The sequence below is a fragment of the Clupea harengus genome, chromosome 1 (genome assembly GCF_900700415.2).
Source record: "Clupea harengus chromosome 1, Ch_v2.0.2, whole genome shotgun sequence".
In the NCBI taxonomy this organism is placed as follows: domain Eukaryota; kingdom Metazoa; phylum Chordata; class Actinopteri; order Clupeiformes; family Clupeidae; genus Clupea; species Clupea harengus.
The window spans coordinates 31171688-31188320 of record NC_045152.1 but is presented as its reverse complement, the minus strand read 5'-3'; the positions used below and the strand labels follow the sequence as shown (position 1 = coordinate 31188320).

The window sequence follows — 16633 nt, the reverse complement described above, 5'->3', positions numbered from 1 at the left end:
GAAGAGAGCGATGAGAGAAGATTTGAATGGATTGAAATGACAAAAAAAAGGCAGTGAAAGGCAGAAAAAGGATCAAGCTCTGCAATTTTTTCCACACCCCACAGCACTGCATGACAGCTTTGTGTGTTATTATACTAATCAGAGGTTGCCCAGAGGATTTCTGAACAGGGAGTTCTCTCCCTTTGCGCAGGCTGCGGTCCTGCCGTGCTTTAGGCTGTATAATCACTATCATTACCAGCATACACCAGCAATGCACTTCATTACATTTGCAATGTGATGCAAACAAAGCCTTTGACAAATTAAAACAGAACCCATTGCCTAATTCGGTGCTCCGACGGCTTGGGAGGGAGATATTGCGAAATAAATCGAAATAAGGATTATACCGAGCGGCAAAAGTGACGGAGCGTGAAAGAGGGAGGGAGGAGAGGTTGTGGATAGACACACAACGTGACGCACATTTTTGCTCTCCCGGGACAGAGGTGCGTAAACAGGCTACATCCCCAGGGCGACCGCAAGTCCCAAAGATCAGACCCCACGCCTCGTCTGAAAGCCTGGGGACATGGCGCAGGGAGAAGCGGCGATCTTCATTCGCACCGCTGTCCTTGAGAGGATAACCAGGCACGCTCTCACAGATCCCAGACTGATAAAGAATACATTCAAATTGTCAACCGACCTTCCATTGGCTGTGATAAACAGCTTGACTGAGCGTTCGTTGGATCACTCAGAGCTGAGGGAGATACACGGGCGGCGGAAGGTTTTCAGGTGAAAAACACTTCATAAACACCGACAGACACGCACAACAGAGAAAAAAAAAACTCCAGTCCTCGCTGTGTGTCAGAGCCGAGCCCGTTTCCTCATGCACACTATTGCACGCTTGTCCTTCAAAAAGAGATTTTCCTCTTTTCTTGCAGACTCCCCTGTAGCCTAGCTGTCCCCTAGGGAACCAGTGAAAGAGAGAAAGAGTTATCGAAACCGAGACGGTTACGGAAACATACCAAAGCACTTCCTCTGACATTGAACTGCGTGGTGGTGCCCTACCGCCCGTGACTGACTTCTGCGCAGCTTTCTAGCCTTACACACTACACATTGATCTGAGGCTGACACGAGGACGCTCCACTGGCCTACATCAAAACACTTCTGCCCTGAAGCTATTCCATCTCTCAGGCATCAGCATCGCAGTACATGCACGGATAAAAAAAAACAGAGAGGAACAAAGCAAAGCACGTATAAAAGGAGAAATAAATAAAATACAAATAAATATGGATAGAAATACTGTCTAGTGTGTGTAAGGCAGTCCATTATATATATAAGTGGGATTGAACTATCGGGCTGAATCACTCATGAATGTTTCTTCAGTCTTCTAGCTTCAGTCATCTCCACAACGCTAACATTTTCAATCTATTAAAGATATCATTGGCATACAGTTCTTGATGCACATACTGAATGGGCGGATTTCTGTGGAAGTCTCATATTCTTAACACCGAAACTACCACTGTAGGCTACCACCTAAACCTATTTCCCCCTCACACACATAATGAAATTACCCAAAGAAATGAAAGGTCCTTGGGCTAGAGCCGGCCTGTCATACAGTGGACATGGATTTACTAAGATTCAAAGATTGACTAATGCGGATTCAATGCAGCCAGTAAAAAATAGCCTCTGGAATGGAAAATGATCTAAATTGTATTCAGTTTTTCTCATTAAAAACAACACACACACACACCCCTATGAACAAAGACACATCCATCCATACAGCATATTAAAATGTGGATACACTGTCGTTTCCGCTGTTGATTAGAAGCTGACATGACTGATTAGAAACAGTCAAACGCAATTAAGGTTTTTGTTTAAATTAGTTCTGTCCGTCTGTGCCATTCATTGCACAGTGGTGTGTCCTGTTGTTTGCTAGATTCACTTTTGTCTATGGCATCTCTTCTACATCACCAGCATAAAAAAATCCCCATTATGGCTGCTCACTATTTACCCATGATGCATCACTGGACCCATGAGGCACAGTGTGACATTTATTATGTTTATACCCCCCTCTCACTGGTTGAGTTCCGCTGCCCTGGGAATGTCAAGGGTCCAACACTAACAACATGTCATGGATTATATTACATAAAATTGTGCCAGGGATTTCTGCCCTTCATTTGTATGCAAAATCATCCCCTCTGTCTGTCTTCCCAGATCTCTTTCTCTCTCCATCTCTCAGATGCTGTCATTCACTAATAGGACACGCAAGGTTGAGAGAGAAAGAGAGGGGGAGGAAGTGAGAGATAGAGCGTCATTCAGGTCACAAACTCCAAAACGTTTTTATTGTTTTTTTTTTTTTTTCCTTTTGAGTTTTCTTTCTGTTGCAGTACAAGAAATCAGTATTTCATAATTGTTCAGTTACTCTGTTTTGTTGCTTTTGTTTCACTGTTTTTCTTTTTCTATTTACAGCGTAGGAGAAGAGTTACTTTGTCATGGGATTCTTATGTACAAGGTTAGGCTTGAATAACAGCTGGAGGAGTTGTAGAAACGAGTACTCTCCTCGCCATAGCAACACACATAGGTGAAAAGTCCACCTTTAAAAACATCCATCAGTGAGTGAGGACTCAGTTCTACATCTGCCCTCCATTTTAAACAACCAAACCAGGCTTGAGAGAGTGCGGCATTCCCTCACACCCATTCACCTTAAGTGAGGCGTTTGGAACCTCGAAGAAGCCAGGAACAAAACAACAACAACAATAACAAAAAAAAGGAAATGTTCATTCATTGCACTACGGGTCCCCGCAGGGGTCAAACAGGGAAAGTCGACCCCTGACTTCTTGGATGGCATGGCGCTGGGCCTCCTTCGGTCTTAGCCGTAGCGGTTTTCTCCGTCTCAGCGCTAGGAAATAAAAGGCAACTCGGCTGAGCAAGCTCCCGCTACCTTTTCACCGAAGAACGGCCCATCTTCCCCTCGGCATGGAGTCTCTGTTCACACCTTCTGATGTTCGATAACAAGCACTTCTGTCAGTGTGTGGTTTGGCTGTGTGTGTGAGTGTGTGTGTGTGTGTGCGCAGGTGTGAGAGAGAACAACATGGAGTGTGTGTGTGTGTTTCTGTGTTGATGTTCTAGTTCAAGTTCTGGCTCAAAAAGAGTATTTTTGGCAACACTGAGGGGATATTTTTCTTTCAGAAAGATCCTGTCTCCTTTCCCCCCCTCTTTACATTATAATGGCATATCCCCTTTCCCATCTCCACAGTTCACAGCTCTCAGTGAATAATGGGTGTAGGGAAAAAAGAAAGAAAGAAAGGAAAAGAGGATGGAAAAGGACAGATAGGATTAAGGACAGGAGGGTAAAACGAAAGAAGTCCCAGAGGACTGATGTGACGAGGTGGATTGGCTGGGGGGATGTAGAGAGAGAGAGATGGAGGGAAGAAAGGGATGATGGAGATAGAGAGCGTGAGCGAACACTATGGGTCTGCACCCGGAGGAAGAGGAAGAGGAGGAGGGGGAGAGATCAGGATGGTGCCGGTGGACTAAAGCGCTCTGTCCCAGCCCCTGTCTCTGGTGGGGAGTAGGGATGAGAATCGCACATAGTATCACACATCGGTGCATTTCTCCCTCTTAACCCTCAGCTGCAACTGGAAAGTAAAGAGGGGGGAAGAAGGCAACCGAAGAAGAGGAATGAGCAGTGAGGAGTTAGGGATGAGAGAAAAGGGGGGAGCTGCCATTGACCACCACAATCATCATCATCGTCATCTTCATCATTTCTGTTTCTCTGCTCTGGCTCTTCATCCTCTCCTTCTCCTCCTCCTCCTCACAGTCACAGGCTGGTGACCAGCTGCATCTGTCCGTCGCCCTCGGCGTGGGGGGGTTCCTGCGGCCCCCCGTGGCCCTCCCCGCTGGGCCTGCGTGGCGGGGGCGCCGCCGCCTGGTAGAAGGTCTGCATGGGGCCTCCGCGGGTGCCCATGGCGGGCCGGCCGGAGCTGTAGTAGAGCTCCTCGGGCGGCTGGGCGGAGCGCGGCGCCACCTCCAGCGGCTCGGGGCTGCTGTCGGGGTAGGGGGAGTCTCGCAGGTTGGTGATGCTGGTGTACAGGGAGTCCCGCGCCGGCGAGTCCGGGGCACCGCTGCCACTACAGCTACCGCTGCCGCCGCCGACGCAGCCTCCACCCCCGGCGCTGCTGCTGTGCCCGCCCTGCCCCCCGCCGCTGCCGACGCCACCGCCACCGCTGCTGCTGGTGGGGCCGGTGCTGTGGCCCAGGCTCTCGGTGAGGTCGGCCGTGTAGCTCTCGGACTCGTCGGGGTCGCTCTGGTAGAGCACGGACTGGGCGCGCTGCAGCAGCAGGGGCTCTTCCAGGGCCTTGTACAGCAGCTCCACGTCCTGCGGCGTGCACTGGCGCCCCACCTCGCGCCCGCACAGGTAGTCCTCGTCCTCCTCCAGGCCCATAATGCCCGGCTCCGGCCCGCCCATGCTCATGCCCATCCCTCGCATCCCACCGCCGTTGTGGGCGTGTCCGTGCCTGGCTAGGCTGCCATATACCAGCCGGTCTCCTCCACCCACATGCCCTCCTCCTCCACCTCCGCCACTCCCACGCAGGTTGTTGTGCACCAGCTCGGAGATGATCATCTTCTCGAAGGCCGCCGCATCCGACAGGTTCCGCCGGATGCCGCCCAACGTCTCCGAGCCGCGCGGGTTCAGCAGAGGAGGCGGGCTGTCGGGACCCCCGACTCCACCCCCGAGGAAGTCGCAGCTGCCTCCGCCACTACCGCCGGGTCCGCCCACGCTGCGCAGCGAGTAGCTGTTGTTAAAGTTGCCGTTCAGAGGGAGGGTCTCCATACCACATGGGTCTCTGGTCTTAGCCAGAGTACTCTCTGCAAAACAAGGAAAAAAGTCTCCATTAGGACGCCATTATGCATCGGGGCGGAGAAGAAAAACCCTGGAGTGTGGCAGCTTTTATCTCCAAGATCTACGGGCTGAGACAATGTTCAATTACCACTTGCTTGAGGTTAGATTTATGGCCGCGTGAATAAATCAATATTTCTCAAGCTTAATAAATGAAAAGACATGCATAATGTTTACGGGGGGGCAGAGCCTCATAAAAACGAGGTAAGGGTGCGGGCGTAAGTAAATCAGCGTTGCAGACACAAGTCATGAATGATTCAAGAAGAAAAAAAAAAGAAGAAGGAGAAGAAAAAGAGGCCTACTTGGATCTCGGAAGGTCCCTGGAGCCAGCCAGTCAGGTAGAGGAGGAGGAGGAGGAAGAAAGAGACACAAGGATATAAGTGAGTAAGTCCCCTTTCCACCGTCTCACCTTAGCCCTCTGTGGAGTTTACACTCTCTCCCTGCCCTGTCTGTTTCGGCTCTCTTCACGGCTCAGACTACTGATGCAGGAGGCACACACACACACACACACACACACACACACACACACACACACACACACACACACACACACACACACACACACACACACACACACACTCTGCACCGTAATGAAATACTGACACAGGAGGCACACACACTCTGCACCGTAATGAAATCAAGATGTATGGGAGCCAACGCCACACTACCAAAAACGTAACACTAGTTCCTAACAGTACTACGTTACACCACGACCACCGTTACTCTACTAGAGGTAGACCTATAGGCACACCGTTTCCGTGTGTACGAGTGCACCACACAACAATTTCCAATTAAATTCAATTTGATTTCTATAGTGCCAATAACAGAATTGAACAGTCTTCGCTTCACATATACGCTGGGGCACACGAGCACCACATGGGTCCATGGCTGTGTGTGAGATTTCGTGTGTGTATACATTATTCATGTGTTGCCTCCTGAAACTGCAGCGATGTTTATTTTGCAACATGGCTTCTTCGCACAAAATATGTGGTGAATATTCTTCTTCATTTTCCCCCTCCTTTCTCTCAGCGTCTTTTCTCCTTTTTGCTATAAACACTTCTCAACTGCCAGAGAGAGAGATAAAGAGAGAAAGGGAGAGAGAGAGAGAGAGAGAGAGAGAGAGAAGGAGAGAGAGACGTGTGTGTGAGAATGTGTGAGAATGTGAGATGTGTGTGCCCGAGAGAAAGAGTGTGTATGTGTGTGTGCGCGTGCATGTGTGAGTGCAAAAGTGTATCCTGTGTGGGAGTGTCTGCACACACTTCTGTATGTGGATTTGAAATTTTAATGCGTGGTTTGATTTTAATCAGCACTCTTTCTGCAGCCAGCGAGAGTAATTAGACATTCTAATGAAGCACTCTTGCCACTTCCTCTCCCCCATAACCCGTCTAAAAATGGCTGCTCTCTCGTCTCGCTCTCTCTCTCTCTCTCGCACTACCGCTGCTGAGCGGCTGGCCGTCAGGGCTGACGCATTACGCTGAGAGCAGAGCACTTCAAATATTAACCAGAAATGCTGTCTTAAATTTCAACCCTGCCCACAGAAGGAGACACTGCTTGTTTCTCTCCTACACACACATGTGCATCCATACGCAATGTAGATATACATGCACACACTTGAACATGGGTGCATACACACACGCACACAGGTGTATATATTCAGTGCACAGTAAACATATAATAGATATACATAGACACCAGGGATTCCGCTAGGATTTTTTCTTGGCATCAAATGTTCCACTCAACATTTCTTCGTCCTCTGCTGCCGATGTGTCTTTGCAGCTCGCAATGCGCCTGAGCTGTGTCAATCTCTCCACCTTCCACCTTCTTAATTCGAATCTGCAGAGAGAAGCCCCTCTCTGCTGGCACGCTTGACACGGGCATATACAGGCAATTTTAGCCAGTGTAGCCCAGTCGGAGTACAGCTGAACTCACAAATAAGCACTTTACAAGTTGTTGCACAAGTGAAACCCCCATAACCGCGGCGCGTCATCATCACTGCCACTACACCGCGTGCTTGACACCAATGAGAGGTTTGCTGCTGATTCAGTCATCACTTCAGGGAAAAAGGTACTGTAAGCTGTTGATAGGCTGTTTCTCCGTCAAAACACAAATGTCTTGTTCAGGGATAACCTTACGTTCCAGCTTTGTTTTGTATGAGTATTATTAACTGACATTTTGACCGGCAAGTTATTAATTTATCATTTTTAAAATCAATTTTACCAGGCAAATACCGGTAATTACTGGCTAACAGAAACACAAAAACACACTCGCCTCCCTCATTCACACAGTCACACACACACACACAGCATGTGTTCCTTCTCTGAGTGGGACTGAGAATTAAGTGAACCGCCAGCACAGGATGTGTATGAGTCCTGACAGATATCACAGAGCTGAGAGTGTGAAGCTCTTTATGTGAAACCTTTCGGTGTGCTCCTCTCTCTCTATCTCTGTCACAGATGCCATTACTAATTGCTAACTGAAAATACACTAGGTAGGAGTAAAAAAAAAAAAAAAACGTCCAGAATCCAGATGGCTAGGTGCTCTTTAAAAACCCCAAGAAAATAAGCTGACAGGAAGCAGGAGTGAGCACAAACACAAAGACACACTCACAGACCAACATGGACGTGGTAACAAGCAGACACAAAGAAGGGAACAAACACTCCTGACATGCTTTGATATTGCACAGACAAAGACACACACACACACACACACACACACACACACACACACACACGGACACACACAAGATGGCGTGACGTTAACCAAACGAGTGACAAAAGCGCAAAACAGGCACCGTACACACAAAGACAGCGGGGGGGTGTTTACCGGTGGAGTTAAAGACTCCGGGAGATGGGGGAGTGAAGCTCTCGGCGAGGAGCGTGTTGTAGGGAGAGGTGCCCGAGCGGGTCTGCAGCACTGGGTTCGTCAGGAGGTGGTTCCCCATGGTGGCTGGAGAGAGAGAGAGAGAGATTGGAAATAGAACTGAATTTTAACTGGAATTTTTACTTTATTGACATCTTCTAGGGTTAGGGTTAGGGTAACATCTTCACCACAAAAAAGAATTTCAGAATCAAAAGAAAAAGGGAGAGAGAGACAGAGAGAGAGAGAGAGCGCGAGAGAGAGAGAGAGAGAGAGAGTCTCTCCAGTCTGTGTAGCTCTGCCAGCATCATAGGCTCATCCTTCTCAGACCAGTAAAGGAAATCTGAATTTGAGTTTAACAGAGAAAGAGATAGGCAGATTAAAAGAGAGAAAGAGATGGTGAGAAAGAGACCTTTATCATGGTGGGCAAGAGTGACATTTATGATTACAGATGTGTGAAACGGTGTGACAATGGAGGAGTGGTTTCACAATGCTGTACCGCTCTGGGGGGTCAAACAGAGAGGCGTAATCCACTGGTTATCAGCCTGAGCTCTATAGGGGGAAAAATCTAAGAGGATAACATTGCGTGTGCGCCGCGACGTGTAGTAATCCTTGAATATGAAAAAAGTATTTATGCAGGTTTGACGAAGGAGAAAGGTAATACACTTTAAGCGTCGCTCTTGGAAAATGGCTTTGTGTCAAGAGTGACAGAGCCCTGTGATAGGCAATGCTAATGTATACTATTATTCCGTCTGCGACAGAGCGCACTCATGAAAATAGGGTTCATTTCACAGTGAGATGGGATTGCTTCCAGTAGACAAATATGATTGGAAGAAATGGAACCCTCCAAATGTCCTATAATGCACACGTATAGCTTCAGCCGGGGGCCGGCGGGCGGAAATGCCATGAAATTAAAAGTAGGACGGCATGACGGAGAGGGGTCTGAGGCAAAGCGCGACCTCACGCTCCCACGCTAGTCGTCTATCAGGCATAGCAGACTTAGGAATTCATTTGTAATGCACGCGTGCACACACACACACACACACACACACACACTCCTCTCTCTATCTCTTTCTCACACGCAAATCCAAACTCTTCAAACACACAATTTCTCACATGTAGGCTCACATGCACACACACACCCACACATTTTCTCTCTATTTCTCTCTTTCTTTCTCTCATGCACACATCCACCCCCCCCCCCCCACACACAGACACAGACACACACACACACAGAGACACATACACACACACACACACACACACACAGAGACACATACACACACAGAGACACATACACACACACACACACACACACAGACACAGACACACACAGACAGACACACACACACACACACACACACACAGAGACACACACACCCACACACACACACACACACACACACAAACTCACACACACACACACACACACACTTATACACAGAGACACATACACCAGCACACAATCCCCCTCATTTCCTTATTTCACACTCACTCAAACACAGAAATCTCAGTATTTAATTTGCATAAATATCTTTCAGGATCTTGTCAAAATCCCTGAGTTTGAAATCAGAAAGAGACTCAGGATAGAAGGTGGGGGGGGGGGGGGGGGGGGGGGGGGAGTGGAAGAGAGGGGGAGTCTCTCCCCCTTCGGCATGTGCCTACCTCCGCCTGTCTCCCGGACAGAAGCCTATTGTCTGGAGAGGAAGCGAGAGAGAAGAGAGAGAAGTTCATAATGGCGTGAAGTGCGGGAGATGAGAGAGATAGGAGATGGGCCTGATAATAACATTGCGTAGCTCTGAGATACATCTCGCCTTTTATTATTCCATCTCTGTCTCGCATGCACATGCCGCCTGTCTTTCTCTTGCTGCCAACGGGAGGGGAACTTCTCTTTTGTTTACCCCTCCTCCCCCTCCTCCTCCTCCTAGTCCTTTCAAATGAATGACCACAGGGATTTTAATAGAAGAAATGAGAGAGAGAGTGAGAAAGAGAGAGGAATGTGCACCATTCCTGGTTGCCCCCCCCCCTTCTCCCTCACTGTCTTTAATTCCATCTCTCTTTCTCTCTTCCCCCTCCCTGCCTCCATCTTTCTGTGATTCAGATCTTCCTGCGGCTCGTCGTTGGTGGCGGCCGCTCCGGCTTGATTGAAGTCCCCGGAAAGTGCCGATCTCCCCGCCGTGGCGAGGACGTTCCCGTCACTCGCCTCAATTAGGCTAATTCCCCCCTGTTCGCTCGCGCGCTAATCACTTCATTAAAAACAAAATGGATGAAATTAGCATAGACGCTGATGGTTGATTTAGCAGCCACCTCTCTGTCATCCAGCACCCCCCTACACATCCCCCACCCGCACACACACACACACACACACACACACACACACACACACACACACACACACACACACACACACACACACACACACACACACACACACACACACACACACACACACACACACACACACACACACATATGATGATGATCATGACCGCCGTGACGGTGGCGACCGATCATTCACTTGCTCGCTCAGGCTGAGGAGGGCCACATTATCGGCCTGCTACTGATGGCCTTTCAGAGCATAATCAGCAGCTCTCTAGCACATCAGCTCTGTTATATGATGGAGATACATAGACAGAGACACGCAGAGAGAGAGAGAAGGAGAGAGAGAGAGAGAGAGAAATAAAGAGAAAAAGGAGCGACAGATGGAAAGAGAAATGGAGAGAGAGAGATGAACAGGAAGAAGAAGGCCAAGCAAATAAGGAGCGAGAGACAAAGAGAAAGAGAGATGGAGATAGAGAAATAAAGAGAAAAAGGGAGAGACAGATGGAAAGAGAAATGGAGAGAGAGAGATGAACAGGAGGAAGAAGGCCAAGCAAATAAGGACAGAGAGACAAAGAGAGAGAGAGAAAGAGACAGACTGCAAAAGCAACTCAAGAGAAATAGAATGAGAGAGAGAGAGGGAGAAAGGGAAGAGGAAGAAAGAGAGAAGCAAGAGATAAAACGTGAGGAGACAGAGAGAGAGAGAGAGAGAGAGAGAGAGAGAGAGAGCAGGAGAAGAGGACCGCCTTACCACGGTTGAGTGTGGGGGTGTTGTTGATGTCTCCGGCCATGAAGGAGGACTCGGTCTGCTTCCGCACCGTGTCGTTCCACATGCGGCGGAATCCGGCTCTGTGAGAGCGTGAAACACACCGGTAAGACTCGCCGGCCGCGACGTCACACACTCATGAACACACCACTTCTAATTTCACACCTGTCTCTGTCTATTACTAGCACACAAATGCAGATTTGGATCCATTAATGAACCCATTCCTAGCCTGTTGTAAATCCTGATATACCATGTGTCTCCCTGTTTGTCAGGCTTCACCCAGCACTGGGACAGTATAGGTTCCGCTGCGGTGCTGGTATGTTGTGCATATAGAAAGAATGTTTTGTGTAGGTCATGCACATTCCTATTCTGATGTGAGACGAATGTATATGTACAATATATCTGAGCCTATTGTGTATGTGCATTAGGGATGCAACGGTACACGTTGTTATGTCGAAGCGTTCGGTGCGCCCCCATACGGCTCAATACGCACAGGTATTATGATATCTCATCTTCCTATCATTTCCATAACTTGCTTATAGCACTGCAGACTGCACACACACTGGACATTCAGATCCACAGAACATCTCTGGAGCCCATCAGCACTCTGTATGCAAATAGGAGCTGGAGAAAGGAGGAGAAGCTAAAGACAAATATCCTCTCAGCTTCAACATGGCGATGGGGAGTGCGAGCGAGACAGGGGAAGCACATTTTTACGAGAAAAATCTGCTGTGTGGGAACATTCAGTGGATTCAGTGTTCAATGCGATGACAAGAGTAAGAAGACCGTAAACAAATAAAGGTAATTCGGCCATCACTGTTAGTTACCACACTTCGATCATGATGTCTCATTTAAATCAGCATCACCTGTTGCAGGTCGAGCTAGGTGAGTCAACTCATTAGAGAAAACACAACAGTCTCACGCCGTTGCTTTCCAACAACAATTTGCGACAAATTAAAAGAAATTCTATGAAACTAGAAGGGCACTTGGAGAGTGCAGACCTTTCGCCAAGGTGAAGCTAAATTTGTGGAGCCGCCCCACGAGTTGGGTCCATTTAAAAATGTAATGGATTCTCCCTTGGCCCGTGCTACACCTTTCCACCAAGTTACATGGAAATCAAGCCAGTGCCTTTGGGATAATCCTACTTACAGACAGACAAACTTAAAAAAAAAATGGCACAAAACAACATAATCTTTTTGGCGGAGGTAATAATGAAAGCAGTGGGTGTAGTCATAGCCAAATATTTGCGGCCCTATTCGGTGATTACTGACTCAGGATTTTGTCACTGAATGAAAAAAATGAACTGCGTTACAGTGTCCCCTCCCACACACATTTCAGCAGCAAAGTAATTCCTCTCCATGAAACTCTATGAAACATCACAGGGAGAAATTGAAGACGAATTGACACAGACAACCAATCTAGCTCTCTCCACTGATAGTTGGACCTCCAGAGCAAATGACCTTACTGTAGTGAAGACCAAACCAAGCCTAGTCAGTCATACTGCCATTTTTCTAAACAGAAAGTTTTATTTGTCCGTGGGCAAAATAAATAGTTCATTGTTTAAAGGATGATTTAGGATGATGGTTTTTTTTTCTCTTCAATATAAAGATACTGAAAACATACCGTTCCATGGCCCAAAAACCGTGATACATACTGAACCAGGGGCCACTGTACCACTGCATCCCTAAGGAGCGACTGTGTGTGTGTGTGTGTGTGTGTGTGTGTGTGTGTGTGTCCTCTCTAGTCTGTGGTGTGGGCTCACTTGTCTGTGAGCGGCTGCGTGTCGTGCCTGGCTGCTGCTGCTGTAGTAGCGGTTGTTGGCCCTCAGTGCCGAGTTCTTCAGGGAGCCGTGGGAGCTGGTGGTGGACGTGCGGCTGCAGCAGTACGAGTGGCGCAGACACTTGCTGTACTCCTTATGCACCTGAGCATGCATACACACACACACACACACACACACACACAAGTATTACACTTACTGAAAGGCATTACACAAAGGAAATGTCCACATCCCCCTAGATACCTCTATTAAGCCTTTCTCTGTGCTCATTCATGTGGAAATAATGTCATTATCTACACACCTATCCACAGTGTAAACACATGTACATACGACGGCGTCGCACACACACACACACCTTCTTCTGTAGCGCGCAGTGGAAGATGAAGATGAACATGCCCTGGAAGGCGTTGAAGGTGGTGAACAGGTAGGCCATGATGATGGTGTTCTCGTTGATGAAGAGGAGCCCGAAGGCCCAGGTGAGGCCCAGGAGGAAGAGCAGAGCGATAGCCCCCAGAGCCCAGGACCTGAGGGGGGACGGCAGCATGGCTGTCAGTCAGCACATACCAACAAGGAACAAACAACACACTAACTCACACTCACACACACACACACACACACACACACACACACACACACACACACACACACACACACACACACACACACACACAATCACACGCCTTGGTATTGTCTGACTTCAACCAAAGAGGTAATGTGATGACATTAATGTGTAATATAAAATATATAAAAAGAGCACAAAAACATCTATTTGCTTTTTTTTGCAAACACCAAGATACGACTGAAATGACATGGAAGTCACACCTATGAAGCTATATCTGGAACCCAATTAAGAGTGTAGTCAGGCAATTGCCATCTGCTGTGCCAAACCTGCCTACCCCACATATAATAATGACTTAATGTTCAGTTTCACTAATAAACAGGCAGGCTTATGATGACTGGCTGATTCAACACAAAAAATATTATTTATCCTAAATAATATATAGTATATATCCTATATAATATACAGTATAAGTATACGTTTTCAGCCAAGCTATGCATTGCTAGAGAAACTAACAGTGTCTGTGTCTATCAATGACAAACCATTAATGGAAAATAATGCTAACATGTTTGCTATTTTTACATTCATTATTTTCCCCCAGAATTTTGTCAGACATTTCTTTTTTGATGGGGTATGAGTTGTCCAGGAGCTCTGTGGATTGGGCAAATGAGATGGTATATTTTTAGGCCCTGTTACTGTTTCTGATATAAAATAACCTAAAACACAAAAATATTTCACACTAAGAAACCTGGACAAAATATATTGACCTGAGAGGTCTACCACGAAAATAAAGTAGAAATCAATTTTCAATCATGGCTGTCCTGTTATTAACTTCTGATTGAGCTTTCAGGAAGAGGAAAGATCATTTGAAATTGATACAGTTGTATGGTGAGTTTGAGTCTTGATAAGCGTATGATTCAGGAGCTGTTTTACTCCTGTGTGGCAGTGTTAATTTTGGCAGCTATTTTCGATTTAGTCTTAGTCTTAGTCTTTAGACAAAAATGCATATTAGTTTTAGTCACTTTTAGTCATTTTTATCCTCCTTAGTTTTAGTCTAGTTTTCGTCGACGAAGTCTCATTACATTTTAGTCTAGTTTTAGTCACATTTAAAAGTCCATCTTATAGCCACATTAAACTCCTTTCCTTCCCTTCTCAGGCCCGGGGACCCCTTGTGTAGTGTCTACAACTGCATAATAGTCAAGCTTGCAGTACTTAAACTGTGGATGCAATTAGTCTCTAAGATACAGATCTCCTAGTATATGCCTACAGCTGAATTCCAATGAATTCAATGTAAATAATAATTTTAAGGCAATACTTAATTAACAGTATTATTATTAAAATATAAGAGAATATCAAGTCTAGATTTTGAAGATTCAAATGATGTGATAACACAATACAACTACTATGCCTACCTGGCCTTGGAGCTAAATCAACCACATATCCTCCATATGAATTGCTGTGCAATCTGATAACCAACATACAGTATTTAGCTAGACGGATAGTTTGAGAGTTGAAAGTAGTGCCAATGATAATAACAATCGCATAAATAGACAAGGATATGTAAACAAATCACATATTCATTTATTTTTTCTTGATTAATGTCGTGCGTGGCCTGTCCTATAGTCCATTCTGCAATGCGTTTACTAGCTAGTTATCGATAGCTAGTATAACTTAGCTATGCTACCTCATAGTTAGCTAACGTTAGCTAGCTAAAAGTTTTGGAACTCATTTGCCCAGCCAAACGGGAGGTTTCATTCGAAGCTAGTTATCCAAGCTGACACAACCTATACACTCGACTGCCCCTTTGAAGTTAACTTAACGTTGGCTAATATTTTCTAATAACTAGTTAACATTAGCTAATTATCATTGACAGTTACTAGCTAATTTACCTTGGCATAAATTGCAGGGTTGTATTGTGCGCTTTTAGGTGCCTCTTGTTGTGTTCTTCCCACCTATTTTGAAGCCACAAGGTTTCTCGCCGGTTATTGCGGTGCATTGTGTTTTATTTTCTGTCAAGTTATAATTAAAGACTGTCCAGATATCTATTCTTATTTTTCTTCCAGTAGCCTACCGAGTGCCTGTACTTCAGCCATCATGACGTTTGTTAGGGCGTCACTTGCATGTCTGTCTGGGCATCTCAGGGAGTGGAGGAGGGATAGATACAGGACCGGGCAACATTCAACCAATGATGTGCATACAAGTTTATAAAAAAAAAAAAAAATTGTGACTTAGTCAACCACCAACATTTTCGTCTCGTCTCGTCTCGTCAACGAGAGTTAAAATAGATTTAGTCATAGTTTTTATTTTTAAAGATCCGTTTTCGTCACGTCTTAGTCTCGTTTTAGTCACGGGAAAAAGGTCGTTAACGAATATTTTTCGTCATAGTTTTCGTCAACGAAATTAACACTGCTGTGTGGTCGACTGTCATTTGTGTTTAACGATCATCTGTCTCCAAATGCAATGGGGAAACTCGTGAGGGGTGGAGAAAGTTTAATTCCTTCAGTTAATTGTGAAAGAATTTGTCCCCTTGAATAATGAGGTATGGACATAAACATGGCTGTGAGTAGATGTGAGAACACAGGGGCATTTTCCATCACTAGCTGCAGCACACAAAGGCAAAACACAGGTGAAGAAAAGGCATGTAAAAGAATGGAACTGGTTATAAATTGGTGTCACATAGGTTTAGCAGTGTGTATTCCCATTCAAGTTTGTCAGTAGTTTTTGTGGTGGGTAGTTTTTATTGTCATCAAATAAAAATGCTTCAGGACAATGATGACGTCACACGGAAGTTAAGATAAATAAAGCCTGGGCCGATGTTACTGTGTAGCGCTCACCTATTGATTCTCTGTTTCGGCTTGTTTTGTTTACATTACAAGGCCCTCAATTTTGTCAACAAATTTAAACAAACTCCTCAAAAAAAAAATGATTGAAGACACGGGAACCATTGCCCTTCAGAAATTTCAGAAATAAATCTTTTTTAAAGCCCTAGAGGCATTTCAGTTTTCTTTCCAACCTGTACTTTGGCCTAGCCCTGGCAGAACAAGACCACCGGCAGGCTAGGGCGTTAGCTTCAGCCAGTTAGCATTGACAAGCCTCCTTCTATTTGAACTACAATTGTGCGCCTGTGCACCCTGTCTATATACTGTCTGCTGAAAGGCACAGAAACCGAACGCACACACCTGGCTATCTCCTGTGCTCTCCCCCTCTGCACACGACCACACAAGAATTGGGACACTTGTCAGTCGCATCTATAAGCAAGGCCTAGTCTAGCCTCTTCATCCTGTGCCAATGTCTCTTTGTGGCAGTCAGAGTACTAAGCCAATCATGTCAGGAACTCAATGAACTAATGAACTTTTGGAAAGAGAATAATTACAATGTGAGGGATACCACTCTCCGTGGATTCCCTGGCGTGTTGTGTGAGCTTAATAACTCTATACCGTATCTAAAAGAACTGTCTCCAAGCAAATCTGGACATTTTTCAAT

The 16633-nt window shown here is 46.2% G+C and overlaps 1 protein-coding gene across 1 annotated transcript in view; it reads right to left on the bottom strand.

Annotated features, from left to right (window-relative positions):
- Positions 1–591: 591 nt before the first annotated feature.
- The window catches only part of adgrl1a (adhesion G protein-coupled receptor L1a), a 97869-nt gene continuing 81827 nt past the window's right edge, over positions 592–16633 (bottom strand). The window contains exons 20-25 of the mRNA XM_042708788.1: positions 12947–13115; positions 12618–12735; positions 10800–10895; positions 7697–7819; positions 5176–5193; positions 592–4842 (exon numbers count right to left, since the gene is read on the bottom strand). Coding sequence (XP_042564722.1) covers positions 3794–4842; positions 5176–5193; positions 7697–7819; positions 10800–10895; positions 12618–12735; positions 12947–13115 — 1573 coding nt within the window. The 3' untranslated portion in view covers positions 592–3793. The remainder of the gene's footprint in view (positions 4843–5175; positions 5194–7696; positions 7820–10799; positions 10896–12617; positions 12736–12946; positions 13116–16633) is intronic.